This window comes from Kogia breviceps, chromosome 8 (assembly GCF_026419965.1).
Source record: "Kogia breviceps isolate mKogBre1 chromosome 8, mKogBre1 haplotype 1, whole genome shotgun sequence".
Lineage (NCBI taxonomy): Eukaryota > Metazoa > Chordata > Mammalia > Artiodactyla > Physeteridae > Kogia > Kogia breviceps.
Window position 1 is genome coordinate 66,735,473 of NC_081317.1, and position 21,744 is coordinate 66,757,216.

A 21,744-nucleotide genomic window follows, 5' to 3' on the forward strand; every position below is an offset into this window, starting at 1 on the left:
GGTGTAATACATTTGAATTTAATTCTCAGTTGAGAATCTTTGGGCATTATGTTTTTACATTCTCTGGACCAATTTCTCCATAAGTGATGCTTCCCATCATTTTTAAGAAGTGTTTTGGGCTTCCCTGGTGGCACAGTGGTTGAGAGTCCGCCTGCCGATGCAGGGGACACGGGTTCATGCCCTGGTCCGAGAAGATCCCACATGCTATGGAGCGGCTAGGCCCAAGAGCCATGGCCACTGAGCCTGCGTGTCCGGAGCCTGTGCTCCGCAATGGGAGAGGCCACAACAGTGAGAGGCCCGCGTACTGCAAAAAAAGAAGTGTTTTTTTCCCCAGGCTAAGGGCAGTACAGTGCAATGGAAGAAGCACTGATATCAAGAGGTATCATTCCCAGAGGTAAAGTTCATAGCAACTAGCTTCTTAAACCAAGGCAAGTTAGATTATTTTTCTTGGTCTTAGTTTTTTCCCACATTATATATTTTTCAGCTTCCTGAAAAATTGTTTTTAGTATATATTTTCATATCTAGAAAAAAATGTGAACTATAAGGAAAAAATTACATCAACTAATAAGATATGAAGCTCTTTTTTTTTTTACAGGATTTGTAAGTTTGTCTTACACCAGATTTAAGTACTCACTATATTTGCCACGAGCCTGTTTGAACAATAACAACAAAAAATCCTATGAATAAAGTCTTCAGTGGTTGTTTGCTCTCTTTTTATAATTACTCAGGTGCTTTTGCTTTTCCTGTTATTTTCCATTTAATCAATTTATGTCTCAGTTACTAAGAGCATAGATGAGATAAAAGCAGATGATCAACTTCATTTATTAACACTAATAATAAGTTGCTGGATTGGGAAAAACTTGAATTGTTCACTAAAATGAGTTGTGATTTATTGTCATTATTTATGGATTTCAGTTTTTTATTCCTTCCCTCAGTAACAAAGGTAATGAAGATTTGACAATGATTTGATGAGTTGGCAAATGAGGGAGTGAACTTTGTTTAGCTGATATAGTTGCTGTTATACCTTAGTTATTTAAATCATTAAATACAGTTAAATGTATTTTAAAATGTGTATGTAATGTATAATTGATAAAGAAATAGTACAAAATTTACCATCAAGAACAGGCTTAATTTGTTGAACTAAAAATTGCAAAGTGGTCCACATTGACCCAGATGATAAAAAGCTACAGTTTTTTTAAAGTGACTCTCAGCAATCAATCCTTTAAATTTTATAAGCAATCCATTAGGCTATATAAATTTAGTTTTACTGATTGGGCAAGTTCTCTTTGAAATGTTAGCGTCTAATATATTAAATAATATTTAAAAATTTAAAAACTGTTTTCAATTCCAAAGCATGAAGTATTGTTTTATTAATACCATTGCCACCTAAAACCTTTTAAGTGTTCATTTATGACCTACTATTTATGTGTTCAAAGGTAATTATGACTTATGATGGTTTATAAAATAAAATAGATATTGAAGCTCCTATACAGATTATACCAATAGCAGAATAAAAATATTAACTCCTAAGGATTGAATTAAAAGGAGTTTGTATTGTAAGCAAATAAAGTGTTGCTTCATTTTTAAAATGGAAGTTCAGAGTGTTTGTAGATGAGAGAAAAAATCTGTGGGAGTTGCATGTCCAGTTCTAGACAAGTGGATGAATGAAACTCAGAAGCAAATTCAGTGGGTACGGTTCATGCTCTCTGAGCCTGTTTGTTGGGAAGAGAAGGCTTACGGGAATGAAGTAGAAGAAAATAATGGCACTCGCCTATACACTTTCTCACTTTATCTTCAGGGCAAATTTTGGAAAGTCAGTTTTCAGTGGCACAAATACTAGGATCTGGCTAATACAGTTTCCTTCTCCCTTGTTAGTACTGAGTAAGCATAGGCCAATTCTTTTCTTTAGTTTCTTCACTAAACTTCTTACTGGCATAACAGTACTACGTAAAATGATATAACAACAACAAAACATCTGTTTTACGTCTTTCTGTACACTTGTCTATCCGAGGCTTTGCCCTGAGGTTTTTTATTAGTTATGTGACATTGTGGCCTTTTATAGTTAGGGGCATACCCTAATCCAGTGTTTCCTTTCTTACTCTTTTTAAAAGTGAGCTTCATGGTCACAGGTTTGGGAAATATTCCTCTTACAGATTCACATTGTGCATTAGTACAGGTCCACAGTGCATCTTACAAAACTCTTGTACCGGATGTGTTTTGGAATTCAGAAATCTTCAGATTTTAGAAGGGTAATATGATATGTATAATGTTTATTAAATAACATCCCCAGTGGAGCTTAGGGCAGCCCCTGTAATCAAATGTATAATTTCTACAGAAAAATGTATGAAATAGTCAAACTAAATGAGATGAAGACTATAAAGAACCTCGTAACAGTTTGTCAGGTTTTGCTATCATATAAATTATTTTTAAAACTTCAGTTTTCAGAACCTTTTGGACTGTAGGATTGTACATAAGTGATTCTGGGCCAGTATATTAAGGACTTCAGAAAATCTTGAAGAAAACTGTTTAGTTTTGTTTAACCTAGTATTTTTCAAGTTTACTTGAGTACAGAGCTTTTTTTCAAGAGATAGTATTCTGTAAAATATGCTTTGGGACAAGCTGTGTCACCCATGGCTGATTTATGAACCTTTACTTAGGGTGGACTAAATGTAGTTAATCTGGATTTATGTAGTTAACCTGGTCCAATTTATGTTGATTACACAGGCCTTAAATTTTGGTGGAATCTCCAGATTTAGTAAAGCTTCTTATTGTGATGGCAGATGATTTTTAGTAGAAGGCATAAAGATAAATTGGTTGAAAATGATTTGATGATTTTAGTGCACTGTGAGGCACTTTTGCAATCCATAAGCATTTTAATCTGTTTTTCAGAATTGGACTTTTCTTTCTGCTTTTTAAATTTTGACTTTATTTTCATTTATTTAAGCCTGCTCCTTACTCTTGGAAGCACTGTAGAATAGAAAAACATTGGCATTTTCCCAATTATGCATACTTATAGCACTAAATACTTCTTCATAATACTTATTTGTAAAATTTATTCTTAATTGAGAACAGAAGAATTATTTCTGGTTTTGCATCCCTAGCACTTAGCACAGTGACTAACACATTGTGTAGGAATCTGTTGAATGAATAAATGAACACACAATGTGGTTCTCCCAGATATAACTAAGATTTATCCCTTAATATGTATCTTTCACATTCTTTTAAGGCATTTATATTTTTTAATAGGATTATACATACCATTTTACAATCTGCTTTTTTCCCACGTGACAGTATACCATGAACAATAAATAGATCTCTATAGCATCATTTTAAATGGCTGTGTAGGATTCTGTTATGTGTATTGTGTAATCCGTTTAACCAACCTCCTTACTGGACATTTTGGTTGTTTTGGGTGATACACTATTATAGATTGTGTAGAGCAGGTAGAGTTGAGTGAAATGAATGAGAAATTTTAAAATGAGAGGACTTTTTATAGAACCTGAAAAAAACAGGCAAAAATGACTCAAGATACATTAATTGTTACAAAAAAACTTGTGGTATTTTAAGTTATTCATTTCAACCAGTTTGGTTTGGAGGTTTTTCCCTCCTTACATGGTCATTATTTTCAACCAAATAATTTTGTGTTAGCTCCTCTAAACTTATTAAAATAAATAAGACAAGTGGTGTTAGTTTCTTATAGGTGAAAAAACTAAGGTTCAAAAACAGTAAATAGCCTCATTTAATTATTAAGTATATGGTAAAGACTGTACAAAGGTCAAAGAGAGGCTAAATCCATGTGTGCTATAGTAAGATTTAATAGAAGATGAAGGACTTTGAAGAATAATGGGGATTGGGTAGATGAAAAATGGTTAATAATGTGAGCACAGCCATGGAGGTGTAATTAAGCCAAGTGTCACTGAAAAAATAAGCATAATTAGAGAAAAACTTAAGGGAAAAGTTGAGGGTTTAAAAGGTGTTTGATTGATGGAAATATGCCATTTTGAGGTGATATCTTTCTGGGCATGTGGTGCTATTTTAGATAATTGAATCAGGAATACAGTACAGGGAAATGAGCTGGAAATAAAATATATCAAACATGTGAAAGTAATGAGCTGCTTTATAGGGAATGACTGAGAAAGTAATGTAATCTACAATGTTTGATTATGTCCAGGCCCTTATCTGTGAAACAGTTGTATAATTCTATGTTAATATTACTATAGAACCTAACTATTTGTCTTTATGGGAAAAATTCTTAGAGGACCAACTCAAGATGCCAAGATACAAGACTGAAAGAATCGACTATACTCCATGACCTTTTATTTTAATGCCTTCTACTTCCCCCACCCATCCAAAAACCTAATACTCATATGATGCGTACTGCATGCCAGGCACTATTCTAAGCCTTTATATATATTGTCTCGTTTAATTCTCATAAAAACTCATAAGTAGATGCTATTATTACCCCCATTATATAGGTTTTATAGATTTTTTAAAACTGAGGCACAGAGAGGTTTATTAAACATATCCAAGGTCACACAGCTAGTAAGTGAATGGCAGGATTAGGAGAAGGAATGTTGCAGGGTAATTAGGATGCCATTAAAGAGCTATAAAAAGAAACTGGCAGTGTTTATAAAAATGAAGGGGTAGAAGGTAACTCCAGGAAGAGGGAATTCTAAATCCAGATAAGGAATGATTATATGACTGTTCTATCACATTGACAGAAGAAAATAACATTTTGAGAGAGATGTTGCAGTAAATAGCAGAATTTGACAACTAATTCAGTATTCTGAATTAAAGGAGAAAAAAGAAATAGGTATTCAGGAGTTATTGAATTATTTTATAGTGTTAAAAAAATGCCAGTGTGATGAGAAATTTGCTCATAGGCAAGGAGAATGGAAGGAAAATCAGCTGCTTTATTAAAGTCAAATGGCTTACTTAGAACATTCCAAAAACATTAGCCAAGATATGGACATTTAGTATATTAAAGCCATATTTAGACTGTTTCTGTGACTTCACAGTCTAGCTAGGCACTTGCCAGAATCACTTACACTACAAATACTCTTGGGTTTTTACTTTTAACAGTGATTAATGTCTTAGTATCCATTCACATTAATATTCCTAAAATGAAAGTACCAAGAGAGTAGTGTATGTGTTAGAATAATTTTTAAACATGGGAAGGCTGAATCTAAGAGCATTGAAGTGGAAGCCTGAATAGTCCAAGGAGCCAAGGAGTGAATACAGGCAGGAAAACCAGGTGAAGGTAAAGATGAAGAATAAGAGACTAAGGAAAGAGTTGGACTGGGAATGATAGTCACCTTAATTTTTCTGGTAAGTGTATCTCCATATTCTAGAATACTACAATTTTATGCCTAAGTTATAGTGTGAAATATATTTTTAGTTATATTTTTCTCTCAGGTTGGGCTTCCTTCTAGAGCTGATCTAAGCATAATTTTAAAAAGCTTCATTAGACTGTGCTTATATCATTAATTACTAGCCCATATTTAGTTTCCTTATCCATTTCTAGGTACATGTTGACACTCACTTTTTGCCCATGTTTGTGTTTTAGGCTCAAGAATTGTGTTGAAATTCTTTGTATATTTTAAATTGACTTCTGACAGTTATATTTTATGGGACTAGGTGACTTAGGGCAGTGGAGGTAAAAGCCCTGGGTGTGATCAAGTAAGTGGTAGAGGAATGGAAGCCCACTAGGGGGCAGTATGTTACTTGCCCTCTATATTATCTTGCCCTGGAGCAAAAACAGATTATAAAACACTGGCTGTGTGGTTTTACAGTATCCCATGCTCCATTTTAAAAGTAATATTTAATAAAAAGTAACAGTTGATTTTTATTGAAGAATACAGGAAAATTTGTATTCAAATTGTTTTGTGGAGGACATAGTCTCAAGGTATTAAGTAATAGTGAATATGCAAATCTTATAACCCTAATCAAAAGGAATGCTCTGAAATCAATCAGATGCAGATTACATCCCTGTAGAATGTCTGAAAAAAATGCAGTATTTTACCATAAAAAGAGCACAGCTTTGAAGTGAGACAGATCTAGTACAAATATATGCTCCAGTGCATATTAGCTGTAAGTTCTCTGTCAATTTGTTTACCTGTTTATAGCCTGTTTCTTTCTCTGTGAAAAATGAGGTAATGCCTACCTTGCTATATTTTTACAAGGTTTAATGGAATAGCAAGCAAATGCATAGCACGTAGCATGGTGCCTGGCACATGGTAGGAATCAATAGATGGTAACTATGATTTTTGAGAGGTTAGAATTACATAATGGAAAGAGCTTGGACTTTGGTGTTAGAGTCCCTGGCTTTGGGTCTTACTTATTACAGTGTAACACTTAAGTAAGTTAAGTAACTTTTTTGATCTTCATTTATCCCATATTAAAATGGGGATATTGCCTACCTTGGAGGGTGGTTTTCAGAATTAACTGAGGTAATTTATATATCACCTGAGTGTCTGACACATAGTAGGCTATCAATAAATGTTATTTTCCTTACTACCATTCCAAGGTCATATTGTGAAACTCTTTGGTAAATTGTGTAAATTATTTTAATTGTCTGTCAGTGTTTTCCTCTTTATAAAATGGACTCAGATTGACCCTAAGAATTGTAAACAATTACCTGCCTCCCTTTTTCTATCCCCAAACTGATAAAATTTCTGATGAAGTATAGGATTCTTATATTTAAGGATCATTTCTCTTGTGCGCTAAATTCTGTACGTACAAAGTGAATAATAGGATTTCTGTTGTCAGTAATTCCCAATCTAGTAAGGAAGAGAAACATATAAACATAATTATAATACTGTATGATAAGTGTTACATGAATTGATATGTGTACAAAGTCGAGTGGTAGCACATAGGACATAAGAGCAAGAAGAACTAAAATGAAGGACTAAGTTAATAAAAGAATTTGAAGAAGGTTAAAAGATAATAAACATTTTGTTTAAACTTTTACCACAACTTAGCTAAGGCACATGAGAACAACAGCTAACATTTATTGGTGATTTACCATGTGCCTAGCAGTAGTCTAAGCTCTTAACGTGTTTTAACTTGTTTAATTCTCACAACATAGGTGATATCTTTATCCCTATTTTAGAGTTGATGAAACTTCACAAGGAAATAAAATAATTTGCTCAAGGTGTTGCAGCTAAGTAGGTGGTTAGAACTGATATTCCAACCCAGGTAGTTTAGTTCCAAAACTCAAGCTCAAAACTACTGCACAGTACTACTTCTAGTTACTTAATAACATTTAAGTATCTTAATGACATGATGAAAGGAGTAACCACCTCAGCTGCTTAATTTACTTAATTTACAGTCAAACAGAGTGACTGTTAGAGTTAACTGAGAATTTAGTACCTAAGTTTAGTGCCTCTGTGGCAACAGTATGAAATTAATTGGGAATATCGAGAGTGACCTCTGGGGCTTCCCTGGTGGTGCAGTGGTTGAGAGTCCGCCTGCCGATGCAGGGGACACGGGTTTGTGCCCCGGTCCGGGAAGATCCCACATGCCGCGGAGCGGCTGGGCCTGTGAGCCATGGCCACTGAGCCAGCGCGACCGGAGCCTGTGTTCTGCAGCGGGAGAGGCCACAACGGTGAGAGGCCCGCGTACCGCAAAAAAAAAAAAAAAAAAAGAGTGGCCTCTGTTGTGCTTATAAAGAAATAAATACAAAATCAAATTATTTTTTTAAAAGCTAGTTAGAGGAGTGCTGAGGGGGTGGGGAATAGGAATGAGGAAGGTTTTCATTTCCTTCAAATTGCTGTCTTAGGTCAGCAAGCAGTTAAATCTTTTCCCATGAACTTTCAAGAATAGTAAAGGTAGCATATAGAGGAAAGGCATTTTGGTGTTCAGATTTATCAGTCCCCTTGAGAGGTACCTATTGTATCCAGTTAGAAATCAGTAACTAGCTGTATTATAGAGATACCAAGAATTTAATCACTTCTTGAATATTGCTAAAGCAGCCTCCCACCCACTTGTTTTTGTATGAGTTCTAGTGTAGGTACTGTGTGAGCACATAAGCAAATCACAGTGATAAGAAATATACATTAGGTCTTTTTAAATTTATTTTTGTCTGTGTTGGGTCTTTGTTGCTGCACATGGGCGTTTTCTACTTGCGGCAAGCAGGCGCTACTCTTCATCGCTGTGCGCGGGCTTCTCACTGCAATGGTTTCTCTTCTTGCTGAGCACGGGCTATGGGCGCGTGGGCTTAGTTGCTCTGCGGCATGTGGGATCTTCGTGGACCAGGGCTCGAACCCATGTCCCCTGCATTGGCAGGTGTATTCTTAACCACTGCACCACCAGGGAAGTCCCTACATTAGGTTTTTAAATTTAATTAAAAGCGAATGTCTAACAGATTGCTACCTAGTAGAACAAAACACTAAAACCCATGTGAATCTCAGCAACTGAAAATTTGCAGTAGTTCAAGTATGGTATACTTGCATTTTATTGAGTCAAAGTTAGAAATGACCCAAATTACATTTCTGTGATATGATTAAAAGAGGAATACAGAAGAAAATACAATTATATTGTAAACTGGAATTGCGCTTATGAGTTGAATAAAATGTTTCAATAAAATTAACTGTTTTCATGCAAGAAGATCACATCTGTGCAGGAAAACACCTAGAAAAGAACAATAGGGTTTATGTAGTATAGCAAAGTTGCTTTCGGTACTTAGTCATTTTCTCTTTTGAAAAAAAAAGTAATTTTTAAAATGATTTTAGCCTATAAATGATTGTGAACTAAAATTAACTTTTAAGTATTTCTAATTAATTTTTTATTCCCTACATAGATTGTAAACTCTTGGAGGACAGGGTTTCCATTTTATAATTTTTTGTTGTCCCCATAAATTGTACTGTATCTCATGTTTGTTGAATAACAGTTTATTAATTGATTTTGCTGATTGCAAATGGGGGGGGAAACATTTACTTGAATATGTTCCTCACTAGAAAATAGAGGCTATATGTATGTACATATTTCTTTTGTCTGGTTAAATACATATCTTAGATTATATGTACTTTATGCTATGAAATAGATTTCTTTAAGAATGTGGATTTATTTTTCCTAGTGATTTCTGATTGCACAAATGACTAGGTACACTTTAAAGGGAGATGTTTACCTTGTTTTAAAACTGGTTATCGAATACTGCCAACGGCAGCCCATTAGGTGAGTGCAGAACTAAAGGGATAGAAGGAAAACCCTGTTTCCTAAGCTGAGAGGATTTTCACATTAGGTTGAATAAAGACCATAGTCTTCAGAGTATAGTTCTATGCAAGTTCCTGACTACAGAAGCCATTGTTAAAGGTAAGGTTTTTTCTTATGTAACCTCATTTTAAGTTGTGAATTAGATTTTAACTAAGCAGTAGTAATGTGACTTTTTTGCCAAATCTTTTTATAATAAATTCTGGTACTATGCAACACATTGGAGATTATAATAGTTTGGTTCTTAAAGAAAGAAAACACCATTTGTTAATATGTCTGTTACAGGTAGTTATAGTTTAATGTTTGCTTTTGCTGGGGCTTGTTTTGATTCATCATTTTTATTTGACTCACTAGAAGCCATCTGTTAGTTATAATTTAACTTTCAAGGTTCTATGTAATTTGGTTTTTGTTAATGAAGTGCTATAAACAGCATTATGAAGCTTTTCTCTTTTAATCTTGAAAGGAAAAAAATCCATATCTAAAAAAACAATCACAAAGAAGAGGAAAACTGTCACAAAGTCACCTACTGTACCAGAATTTCAGGTAAATGTTTCAATTTTGTCTCAATATTTTTTAGTTTAATTTTCTGTTTCAGTGTTTATATTGTTCCTCAAGAGATTGGCTAAATTCCGCCATAACACACAATACTTTTAATGAGATGTTTCCAACTATGACTTTTTCCCTGCAAGTGTAGACATAGCTAAAATTTAATCTGATAGTATTTCAAAAATTTTTACTTCTCTTTTTGTCTCTTGATAGTCAAAAATCTCTGTGGTTTTCTGTACGCTATGCTGTTTTGTAGAAGTAGTTTAATAGAAATGTATATATATATATATCAAGTAAATGTGTAGATGAAAGTCTTCCAAGAACTAACTATAATTTGTACATGGTAGCATTGTGTAGGTAATCCTTTTTATTTTCATTTATTTGGACACTATAGAAATAGTAGACTTATTAGCTTAAAAAATAAAACTTTTAACATAGCTATATAGGAACTTCAGAGAGAATATTAAGTAAACTTAATTGAATGGTTTTTTAAACATTTCTGCAAAAAAAAAAGTACTTGTATGTACTGCTATCTGATTATGTGAAAAGTTTTCTGTTTGTAGCTGATACTAGAATAAGCAGAGAAGTTCACCCTGGTTAAATAATACTTTTATTTTCTACTTTATAAAAGATGAGTTTCTACAACAAATGACTGTTTCTTTAAAATTTTTCTTTGTATTAGCGTGTCCAATCTATTTCTGGTTTAGGTTATAAAATTAACACTTAATTGCCAAAAAATAAAGTGATGTTAAAATGAATTTCTGTGAGTCTCAACTAAAGAAGAAAGTAAAGGAGTAATAACTATGAAAATACTGATAATATGTAATGTGAGTTTAACAGTTACCTATATCCAAAAATGTAGACACATCTTTTTTTCAGTAAAAATTCTATTTTGGAAGTGTATTTTGTGGAAGCTACTAATTGGTAAAATTTAATACTTTTAAATGAACAGTAAAAGAAAATAGACATATTTTTCTTTTAGTATTTTAGAATATTTTTAATGACATCCTTAGGATGAATTACAACCATTTCTACAAACTCCTTCTATATAAAGTAACCTTGGTTCCAGCATATTAAGTTAAAATCAAAAAAGTGTATTTACTGTTTACTTAGAGGCCTTTCTACCATTGCTTGTGCATGTTATTTAATGCTATAATAGTATATTGTCATTCTTTTCTTCCACTGATTTCATGCTAGCCTTTGCTATTTCTCCCATTCATTTTTTTCCTTAATCCCTCAAAGTATTCATCCTGGCAGTATGGATCTCAGAACAGGTCTGGTCCACTGTTGATATTCGTCTTCATCCCTGTATTAATGGATGGATTTTTATATGTAATAAGTGGCACAGACAGCATAGACAGTTTTAGTTTTGTTTTGTTTTTCTTAATTGCAGGTGGTATTCATTAGTGAGACATGAAATCAACTTAGTGGACTGCATGACCAGCATTTCTTTTTTAAGCTAACAAACTTAAAATAGAAAAGAAATTTTAAGAGTGTTTCAAATATAATATGGGTAATATTGTTTCATAAAACCTTGGTTTCCATTGTGTGTGTTTACTGACACGCAGTGTAAAATGTATTTTTGACCATGGGTTGGGGGCAAAAAAGTATGAAAAACACCGTCTTAAGTGATATTTTTAGTTAGTTACCAACCATTTGCTTACCACTCAGAAACTTAAGGTCAAAAGTACATGTTTTGCTAGATTGAACTGTTTAAAATAAAGTGCTCTTCCTGGTTCTTAAGGTGTCCTAGAAAGAAGGCGGGGTTGGGGGTGAGAGAGAGAGAGAGAGAGAGAGAGAGTGTGTGTGTGTGTGTGTGTGTGTGTTTGGCTAGAGTTGGGAAGTAGACTTATGAGAACAGTGGTTCTTATGCCTGGTTTACAATTTAAATACAATGGTATTACTGAAAAGGAAAATTGACAGCTATTTAATCCCAGGAAATAGGTCATTTGCTTCAAATAAGCAAAGAATAGGACATAGTATTAGTCACTAGTAAACTTTATTGTTACATGCAAAACTTATAGTTTTGCCTCTCATATTAATTCTATGTAGTTTGTTTCTTTAATTATTTGAAAGACTCCTACATATAAGAAGACTAGTTATTATATAATAAAGAACTGAATTTATTTCATTCTCAAAATCTCTAGCAATATGACATTTAGCACCTCAGAAACATATCCAGGAATAAATTGTGTGAAATGTTGTGTTTTTTTTGTTGTTGTTGTATTTAAGTTCTGGTGAATTTAAAAAGTGAATCCTGTTTTGACCTCAGCTATTTTTTAATTTGATAGTGATTGTTGACTTTTTAAAAACTAGATCAAACCTGTAAGCCTGTTGGCTTCACGAAGAATCCGTGTTTATTTATATACACAACTAAAATATCTATACCTCAGTGTAAAAAAATAATCATCCCACCCCCCCTATTTAAAGTATACACTATAAGCAGTCAAAGACCTATTTATATTTGTGTATTTATTATAATGGGACTAACCATATCTGTACCAGTTTTTCCTAGGAGTTATATCAGTGGTTCTCAAACTTTAAATAGTTTAAAAATAATCTGATACTTTTATTAAAAATTAAAAATCCTGGTTTTTATCCTCTAAGGGTCCATCCTTGATTCAGTGGGTCTAGGTGGATATCAGTAATCTGGATAGTGCTTAAGCATATGGATTCTGGAACCAGGCTACTTGGGTTCAAATGCCATCTTAGCCCTAACATGATAACCTTAGGTAAGTTACTTAACCACTCAAAGCTTCCAATTCCTCATCTGTACAATGGAATAATAATAGTTCCCCCCGCATAGGGTTGTTGTGAGGATTAAATGTCAGAACTTACTGTTTTATTATCTTATTTATTTTTTCAAATAAGCATGCCAGATGCTTTAGACAAAAAATACTGTGTTTATGAGTAGGAAAATCAATTAAGAGTTGGTTTAAGAGCATCTATTACTGACCTTTACCACTTTTTTCCAGGAACTTAAGACCTTGAAATAAGTCTCAGATTTGGTCATGTTTTATAAATCATGAAATTTCATCATTAAGCCTACAAGTATTTGAAAAGTAAAAAACTGGGTAATATTATTTGCATCATTATATTTTATTAGAGGGAAAACCTATGCTGAGCCCTCCCTACTCTACTGTTATGTCGGGTTATACATTTGGCATATACGGGAACTTGTCATTTTTTTTACTTAGCAATAATTGCAAAAAGTTAGGAAATATTTTTATTTTTAGTCTTTAGCATGTTGGTGATATAAGCTTTTATGTCAAATTTAACAGTTACTGATTACTTTGTTAAACTGACTAAATTATTTTTTGTTTTTCTGTGTTATTTTATAATGTGAGACTTTTAGATTGAAAAGTGAATATTGATTTTCTTAGTAAAGTTAATTTTTACCCAGAAGCCTTTTAATTTGTTTAATATTTGAGAAAGAAATCTAATATTATGTGAATTCTCTTTTTGTACACAGTTGTAACAGTCATAGAAAGTACTCTTTATATATATATATTTTTTTAACATCTTTATTGGAGTATAATTGCTTTACAATGGTGTGTTAGTTTTTGCTTTATATCAAAGTGAATCAGCTATACATACACATATATCCCCATATCTCCTCCCTCTTGCGTCTCCCTCCCACCCTCCCTATCCCACCCCTCGAGGTGGTCACAAAGCACCGAGCTGATCTCCCTGTGCTATGCGGCTGCTTCCCACTAGCTAATCTATTTTACATTTGATAGTGTGTATATGTCCATGCCACTCTCTCACTTCTTCCCAGCTTACCCTTCCCACTCCCCATGTCCTCAAGTCCATTCTCTACTTCTGTAACTTTATTCCTGTCCTGGCCCTAGGTTCTTCAGAACCATTTTTTTCTTTTAGATTCCATATATATGTGTTAGCATACAGTATTTGTTTTTCTCTTTCTGACTTATTTCACTCTGTATGACAGACTCTAGGTCCATCCACCTCACTACAAATAACTCAATTTCGTTTCCTTTTATGGCTGAGTAATATTCCACTGTATATATGTGCCACATCTTCTTTATCCATTCATCTGTTGATGGACACTTAGGTTGCTTCCATGTCCTGGCTACTGTAAATAGAGCTGCAATGGACATTGTGGTACATGACTCTTTTTGAATTATGGTTTCTCAGGGTATATGCCCAGTAGTGGGATTGCTGTGTCATATGGTAGTTCTATTTGTAGTTTTTTAAGGAACCTCCATACTGTTCTCCATAGTGACTGTATCAATTTACATTCCCACCAACAGTGCAAGACGGTTCCCTTTACTCCACACCCACTCCAGCAGTTATTGTTTGTAGATTTTCTGCTGATGGCCATTCTGACTGGTGTGAGGTGATACCTCATTGTAGTTTTGATTTGCACTTCTCTAATGATTAGTGATGTGGAGCATCCTTTCACATTTTTGTTGGCAGTCTGTATATCTTCTTTGGAGAAATGTCTGTTTAGGTCTTCTGCCCATTTTTGGATTGGGTTGTTTGGTTTTTTGTTATTGAGCTGCATGAGTTGCTTGTATATTTTGGAGATTAATCCTTTTTCAGTTGCTTCATTTGCAACTGTTTTCTGCCATTCTGAGGGTTGTCTTTTGGTCTTGTTTATGGTATCCTTTGCTGTGCAAAAGCTTTTAAGTTTGGCTTCCCTGGTGGCGCAGTGGTTGAGAATCTGCCTGCCGATGCAGGGGATACGGGTTCGTGCCCCGGTCCAGGAAGATCCTACATGCCGCGGAGCGGCTGGGCCCATGAGCCATGGCCACTGAGCCTGTGCGTCCGGAGCCTGTGCTTCGCAACAGGAGAGGCCACAACAGTGAGAGACCCGCATACCACAAAAAAAAAAAAAAAAAAAAAAAAAAAAAAAGGCTTTTAAGTTTCATTAGGTCCCAATTTGTTTATTTTTGTTTTTATTTCCATTTCTCTAGGAGGTGGGTCAAAAAGGATCTTGCTGTGATTGATGTCAGAGTGTTCTGCCTGTATTTACTTCTAAGACTTTGATAGTGTCTGGCCTTACATTTAGGTCTTTAACCCATTTTGAGTTTATTTTTGTGTATGGTGTTAAAGAGTGGTCTATTTTCATACTTTTACATGTACCTGTCCAGTTGTCCCAGCACCACTTATTGAAGAGGCTGTCTTTTCTCCACTGTATATTCTTGCCTTCTTTATCAAAAATAAGGTGACCGTATGTGCATGGGTTTGTCTGTGGGCTTTCTATCCTATTCCATTGATCTGTATTTCTGTTTTTGTGCCAGTACCATACTGTCTTGATTACTGTAGCTTTATAGTATAGTCTAAAGTCAGGGAGCCTGATTCCTCCAGCCTCGTTTTTCTTTCTCATGATTGATTTGGCTATTTGGGGTCTTTTGTGTTTCCATAAAAACTGTGCAGTTTTTTGTTCTAGTTCTGTGAAAAATGCCATTGGTAGTTTGATAGGGATTGCATTGAATCTGTAGATTGCTTTGGGTAATATAGTTATTTTCACAGTGTTGATTCTTCCAATCCAAGAACATGGTATGTCTCTCCACTTACTTGTATCAACTTTAATTTCTTTCATCAGTGTCTTATAGTCTTCTGCATGCAGGTCATTTGTCTCCTTAGGTAGGTTTGTTACCAGGTATTTTATCCTTTTTGTTGCAGTGGTAAATGGGAGTGTTTCCTTAATTTCTCTTTCAGATTTTTCATCATTAGTGTATAGGAATGCAAGAGATTTCTGTGCATTAATTTTGTATCCTGGAAAAAATAAATAAATAACACTTAACTTGCAACAACAACAAAAAATTTGTATCCTGTTCCTCTCCCAAATTCATTGCATAGCTCTAGTAGTTTTCTGGTAGCATCTTTAGGATTCTCTGTATAGTATCATGTCATCTGCGAGCAGTGACAGCTTTACTTCTTCTTTTCCTATTTGGATTCCTTTTATTTCTTTTTCTTCTCTGATTGCTGTGGCTAAAACTTCCAAAACTATGTTGAATAATAGTGAGAGTGGGCAACCTTCTCTTGTTCCTGATCTTGGAGGAAATGGTTTCAGTTTTTCACCATTGAGAACAATGCTGGCTCTGGGTTTCTCATATATGGCCTTTATTATGTTGAGGTAGGTTCCCTCTATGCCTACTTTCTGGAGGATTTTTATCATAAATGGGTGTTGAATTTTGTTGAAAGCTTTCTTTGCATCTATTGAGATGATCATATGGTTTTTCTCCTTCAATTTGTTAATATGGTTTATCACATTGATTTGCGTATATTGAAGAATCCTTGCATTCCTGGGATAATCCCCACTTGATCATGGTGTATGATCCTTTTAATGTGCTGTTGTTTTCTGTTCGCTAGTATTTTGTTGAGGATTTTTGCATCTTTTCATCAGTGATATTGACCTGTAATTTTCTTTCTTTGTGACATCTTTGTCTGGTTTTGGTATCAGGGTGATGGTGGCTTTGTAGAATAAGTTTGGGAGTGTTCCTCCCTCTGCTATATTTTCGAAGAGTTTGAAAAGGATAAGTGTTAGCTCTTCTCTAAATGTTTGATAGAATTCGCCTGTGAAGCCATCTGGTCCTGGGCTTTTGTTTGTTGGCAGATTTTTAATCACAGTCTCAATTTCAGTGCTTGTGATTGGTCTGTTCATATTTTCTATTTCTTCCTGGTTCAGTCTCTGAAGGTTGTGCATTTCTAAGAATTTGTCCATTTTTTCCAGGTTGTCAATTTTATTGGCATATGGTTGCTTGTGGTAATCTCTCATGATCCTTTGTATTTCTGCAGTGTCAGTTGTTACTTCTCCTTTTTCATTTCTAATTCTATTGATTTGAGTCTTCTTCCTTTTTTTCTTGATGAGTCTGGCTAGTGGTTTATTAATTTTGTTTATCTCTTCAAGGAACTGGCTTTTAGTTTTATTGATCTTTGCTGTTGTTTCTTTCATTTCTTTTTCATTTATTTCTGATCTGATCATTATGGTTTCTTTCCTTCTGCTAACTTTGGGGGTTTTTTGTTCTTATTTCTCTTATTGCTTTAGGTGGAAGGTTAGGTTTGTTTATTTGATATTTTTCTTGTTTTTTGAGGGAGGATTGTATTGCTATAAACTTCCCTCTTAGGTCTGCTTTTGCTGCATCCCATAGGTTTTGGGTCGTCGTGTTTTCATTGTCATTTGTTTCTAGGTATTTTTTGATTTCCTCTTTGATTTCTTCAGTGATCTCTTGGTTATTTAGTAGTGTATTGTTTAGACTCCACGTGTTTGTATTTTTTACAGATTTTTTCCTGTAATTGATATCTAGTCTCATAGCATTGTGGTGGGAAAAGATACTTGATATGATTTCAGTTTTCTTAAATTTAGCAAGGCTTGATTTGTGACCCAAGATATGATCTATCCTGGAGAATGTTCCATGAACACTTGAAAAGAAAGTGTAATTTGCTCTTCTGGATGGAATGTCCTATAGATATCAGTTAAATCCATCTTGTTTAATGTATTGTTTAAAGCTTGTGTTTCCTTATTTATTTTCATTTTGGATGATCTGTCCATTGGTAAAAGTGTGGTGTTAAAGTCCCCTGCTATGATTGTGTTACTGTCAATTTCCCCTTTTATGGCTGTTAGCATTTGCCTTGTGTATTGAGATGCTCCTATGTTGGGTGCATAAATATTTACAATTGTTATATCTTCTTCTTGGATTGATCCCTTGATCATTCTGTAGTGTCCTTTTTTGTCTCTTGTAATAGTCTTTATTTTACAGTCTATTTTGTCTGATATGAGACTTGCTAGTCCAGCTTTCTTTTGATTTCCATTTGCATGGAATATCTTTTTCTGTCCCCTCACTTTCAGTCTGTATGTGTCCCTAGGTCTGAAGTGGGTCTGTTGTAGGCAGCATATATACGGGTCTTGTTTTTGTATCCATTCAGCCAGTCTGTCTGTTGGTTGGAGCATTTAATCTAGTTACATTTAAAGTAGTTATCTATATGTATGTTCCTATTACCGTTTTCTTAATTGGTTTGGGTTTGTTATTGTAAGTTTTTTCCTTCTCTTGTGTTTCCTGCCTAGAAAAGTTCCTTTAGCATTTGTTGTAAAGTTGGTTTGGTGATGCTGAATTCTCTTAGCTTTTGCTTGTCTGTAAAGGTTTTAATTTCTCTGTCAAATCTGAATGAGATCCTTGCTGGGTAGAGTAACCTTGGTTGTAGGTTTTTCCCTTTCATCACTTTAAATATGTCCTGCCTCTTGCTCTGGCTTGCAGAGTTTCTGCTGGAAGATCTGCTGTTAACCTCATGGGGATTCCCTTGTTTGTTAATTATTGCTTTCCCTTGCTGCTTTTAATATTTTTTCTTTGTATTTAATTTTTGATAGTTTGATTAATATGTGTCTTGGCATGTTTCTCCTTTCATTTATCCTGTATGTGACTCTCAGCACTTCCTGGACTTTATTGACTACTTGCTTTCCCATATTGGGGGAGTTTTCCACTCTAATCTCTTCAAATATTTTCTCAGTCCCTTTCTTTTTCTCTTCTTTTGGGACCCCTATCATTCGATTGTTTGTGCATTTAATGTTGTCCCAGAGGTCTCTGAGACTGTCCTCAATTCTTTCGTTCTTTTTTCTTTATTCTGCTCTGCAGTAGTTATTTCCACTATTTTATCTTCCAGGTCACTTATCTGTTCTGCATCAGTTATTCTGCTATTGATTCCTTCTAGAGAATTCTTAATTTCACTTATTGTGTTTTTCATCATTGTTTGTTTGCTCTTTAGTTCTTCTGGGTCCTTGTTAAACATTTCCTGTATTTTCTCCATTCTATTTCCAAGATTTTGGATCATCTTTATTATCATTACTCTGAATTCTTTTTCAGGTAGACTGCCTATTTCTTCTTCATTTGTTTGGTTGGGTGGGTTTTTACCTTGCTGCTTCATCTGCTGTGTGTTTCTCTATCTTCTCATTTTGCATAGCTTACTGTGTTTGGGGTCTCCTTTTCGCGGGCTGCAGCTTCGTAGTTCCCATTGTTTTTGGTATCTGCCCCCAGTGTCTAAGGTTGGTTAAGTGGGTTATGTATGCTTCATGGTGGAGGGGACTAGTGCCTGTGTTCTGGTGGATGAGGCTGGATCGTGTCTTTCTGGTGGGCAGGACCATGTCAGGTGGTGTGTTTTGGGGTGTCTATGACCTTATTATGATTTTTGGCAGCCTCTCTGCTAATGGGTGGGGTTGTGTTCCTGTCTTGCTAGTTGTTTAGCATAGGGTGTCTAGCACTGTACCTTGCTGGTTGTTGAGTGGAGCTCGGTCTTAGCGTTGAGATGGAGATCTCTGGCAGCACTTTTGCCTTTTAATATTACGTGGAGCTGGGAAGTCTCTTGTGGACCAGTGTCCTGAACTCAGCTCTCCCACCTCAGAGGCACAGGCCTGACACCCAGCTGGAGCACCAAGACCCTGTCAGCCACACAGCTCACAAGAAAAGGGAGAAAAAGAAAAAGAAAGAAAGAAAAATAATAATAAAATAAAGTTATTAAAATTATAACAAAATATTAAAAATTAAAAAGTCATAAAAAAGAGAGAGCAACCAAACCAATAAACAAATCCACAAATGATAGCAAGCACTAAAAAGTATACTAAAAAAAAAAAAAAAAAAAATGACAAAACCCTAGGACAAATGGTAAAAGCAAAGCTATACAGACAAAATCACACAAAAGCATATACATACACACTCACAAAAAGAGAAAAAGGAAAAAAATTTATATATCTTTTGGGAAGTCTGAGGTCTTCTGCCAGCGTTTAGTAGGTGTTCTGTAGGGTTCGTTCCATGTGTAGATGTATTTCTGATGTATTTGGAGGGAGGAAGGTGATCTCCACGTCCTACTCTTCTGCCATCTTGAAGGTCCCAGAAAGTATTCTTAAAGCTTAGTTTGTCAAGTCTCAATAATATAAGTCTTTAGAATAATTTAAAAGCCTTAGTTACCATGACTCTGCTTTTTGTTGGTAATCAAATTCTTTCATGTCATGTGTACTTGTTCCTATTCCATATGTGTGATTTATTTGAAAGGCTCCTTTGCAGAGAAAATCCAGAATCCAGCTGTTGACTAAGACTTACATAGTAGTATTATTTTTAAACATAAGCATAAACTCACTGATCCAACATACCTCTGAAAAAACCCTTTTTCTCCATTTAACCTATGGAGAAACTAAGGGATATGAAATAAAGTACTATCTTCAATGTGACAAATTAGGACCAAAATTAAAATTAGAGTTTAACTGCTTCACGGAGTTAATGACCTTTTGATTGTATTGTTATTTTGAATTGCTAGCTTTTTTCTTTAAAAATATTATTCTTTAAACATCCTTATCCTTCTCCTTTGTTCTTCATTCATGTGAAATGTGTCCTAATAAAATGAGTATTTTCAACTAAAACTTTTTGTTTCACTTTTAACATCATGGGGTTTTACTTTCCCCTTAAAATTTTTTCCATTTTTATATATAGTACATTGAGAGAAACATCAGGTTTTAATCATACAGTGGTATAAAAATGTTTTAACTTGTTAATCAGACTTACTTGTCTTGTCACACATGATATCTTCATTTGCAGGTTTTGAAGTAGTCATTATTGCTGATATGATGATCATAGAAGTGAGAAGGAATTTTCCTGTCCTCATAGTTTTAACAGATGTCAAAATAATTTTATTTTAAATATAATATAGATTTTGAATTTACACCATCATTTATTGTTTTACTTACAATTTTTAAAATAAATTATTGGAATGTTTTATTAGAATCGTAGTAAATGTGACCCATTTTATTTGGACCTATTCATTTTGACTTTGCATTGTTTTCCCTTTGCTTTTTCATGTAATTTAATGTATTCTTTTACTTTTGTATGCTACCTTACTTGTGTCCTTTTTGGAATCAGTAAAGTAAATACCTCTCAAACCTATTGAGTTTATACCCAAAGGGCATAATATCTAGCTTGAAGTAGTGATAAAATAAGAAATAATTTACTTTGTAATTTTTCTGAGATGTGGTCATGGAGTTCTTTCAGTATCTATAGGACCTCCCCTCCCCCACTGTATACACACACTTCTGCTTCTTGAGTTGGAGGGAGGGCCTTTTAATATTTACCATTTAATAGAAATGAAAGCTTAGGTATAAATTAATTCCTAAAACTATAATACATGTTCAGTTATTGGTTTTTTGTTTTATTTTGTTTCGAGGGAACCCTTAAAGAATATGATCTAGTAGGAGGAGGAGGAGTCCTAGGTTCCATGGTTTTCTCTATGAGTGTGTCATCTTAGGTTACTTTATCTCTGTTAATTTTAACTAGCTTGTATATGAATTGGAGACACACCTTTTTAGCCTTTGCCAAGGTTTGGACCAAATTACATTTTGGGGGCGGTTCCTTTCAGCTCTAAGATTTATGATTTTGTGACTCTCTCATGGGTTGCATCAAATGAAAGGTTAATTTGAGGGAGAGTGTGACATCCTTGAAGAGGTTCTTCCGGGGGATAAAACTCTTCTTCTAACCCCTGCAGTATGACTGAAAACCTTCTCTTATGAGTGTTGGCAGTGTGACCCAACTGTAATCCAAGCTGCTATGGAGCTTTCCTTTTCACCCCTGGAGGCACCGAGCCTTAGATATTTTTTTCAAATTTAAGGTAATGAGAAGGAGGTCTTAATAAGCTGTTTTGCTTTGTTTAAATAATGCATCTGTTCTCCTTATTGAGGTGAACATTTCTTATTGGATTGATTCTATTTTTAAAAACACCATTTGAAAATGAATTGAGTTTAAAGGCCACACATATGCCTTACTTTGTAGAGAGAAGGAATAGAGTATATATATATGACAGAATTGGCATAAATCAAATTATTTTTCCCTTGATATCAGTAATAAAATTAGAATTATGTTCCCATACAAGAATTTTCTATCTTAACTTGACTGTATATTTTGGGTATATATATTAGGTATTACATATATATGTAGAGAGGTATATATTAGTATATAAAGAGAGTATAAATTGTCATGTAGATATAAA

The 21,744-nt window shown here is 34.4% G+C and overlaps 1 protein-coding gene across 3 annotated transcripts in view; it reads left to right on the plus strand.

Annotated features, from left to right (window-relative positions):
- Positions 1 to 21,744, plus strand: part of BRD10 (bromodomain containing 10) — a 104,892-nt gene that overhangs the window by 55,943 nt on the left and 27,205 nt on the right. For all 3 annotated transcript variants that reach the window (XM_059071799.2, XM_059071800.2, XM_059071801.2), the window contains one exon: positions 9,674 to 9,753. In XM_059071799.2, the coding sequence (XP_058927782.1) occupies positions 9,674 to 9,753 (80 nt within the window). The remainder of the gene's footprint in view (positions 1 to 9,673; positions 9,754 to 21,744) is intronic.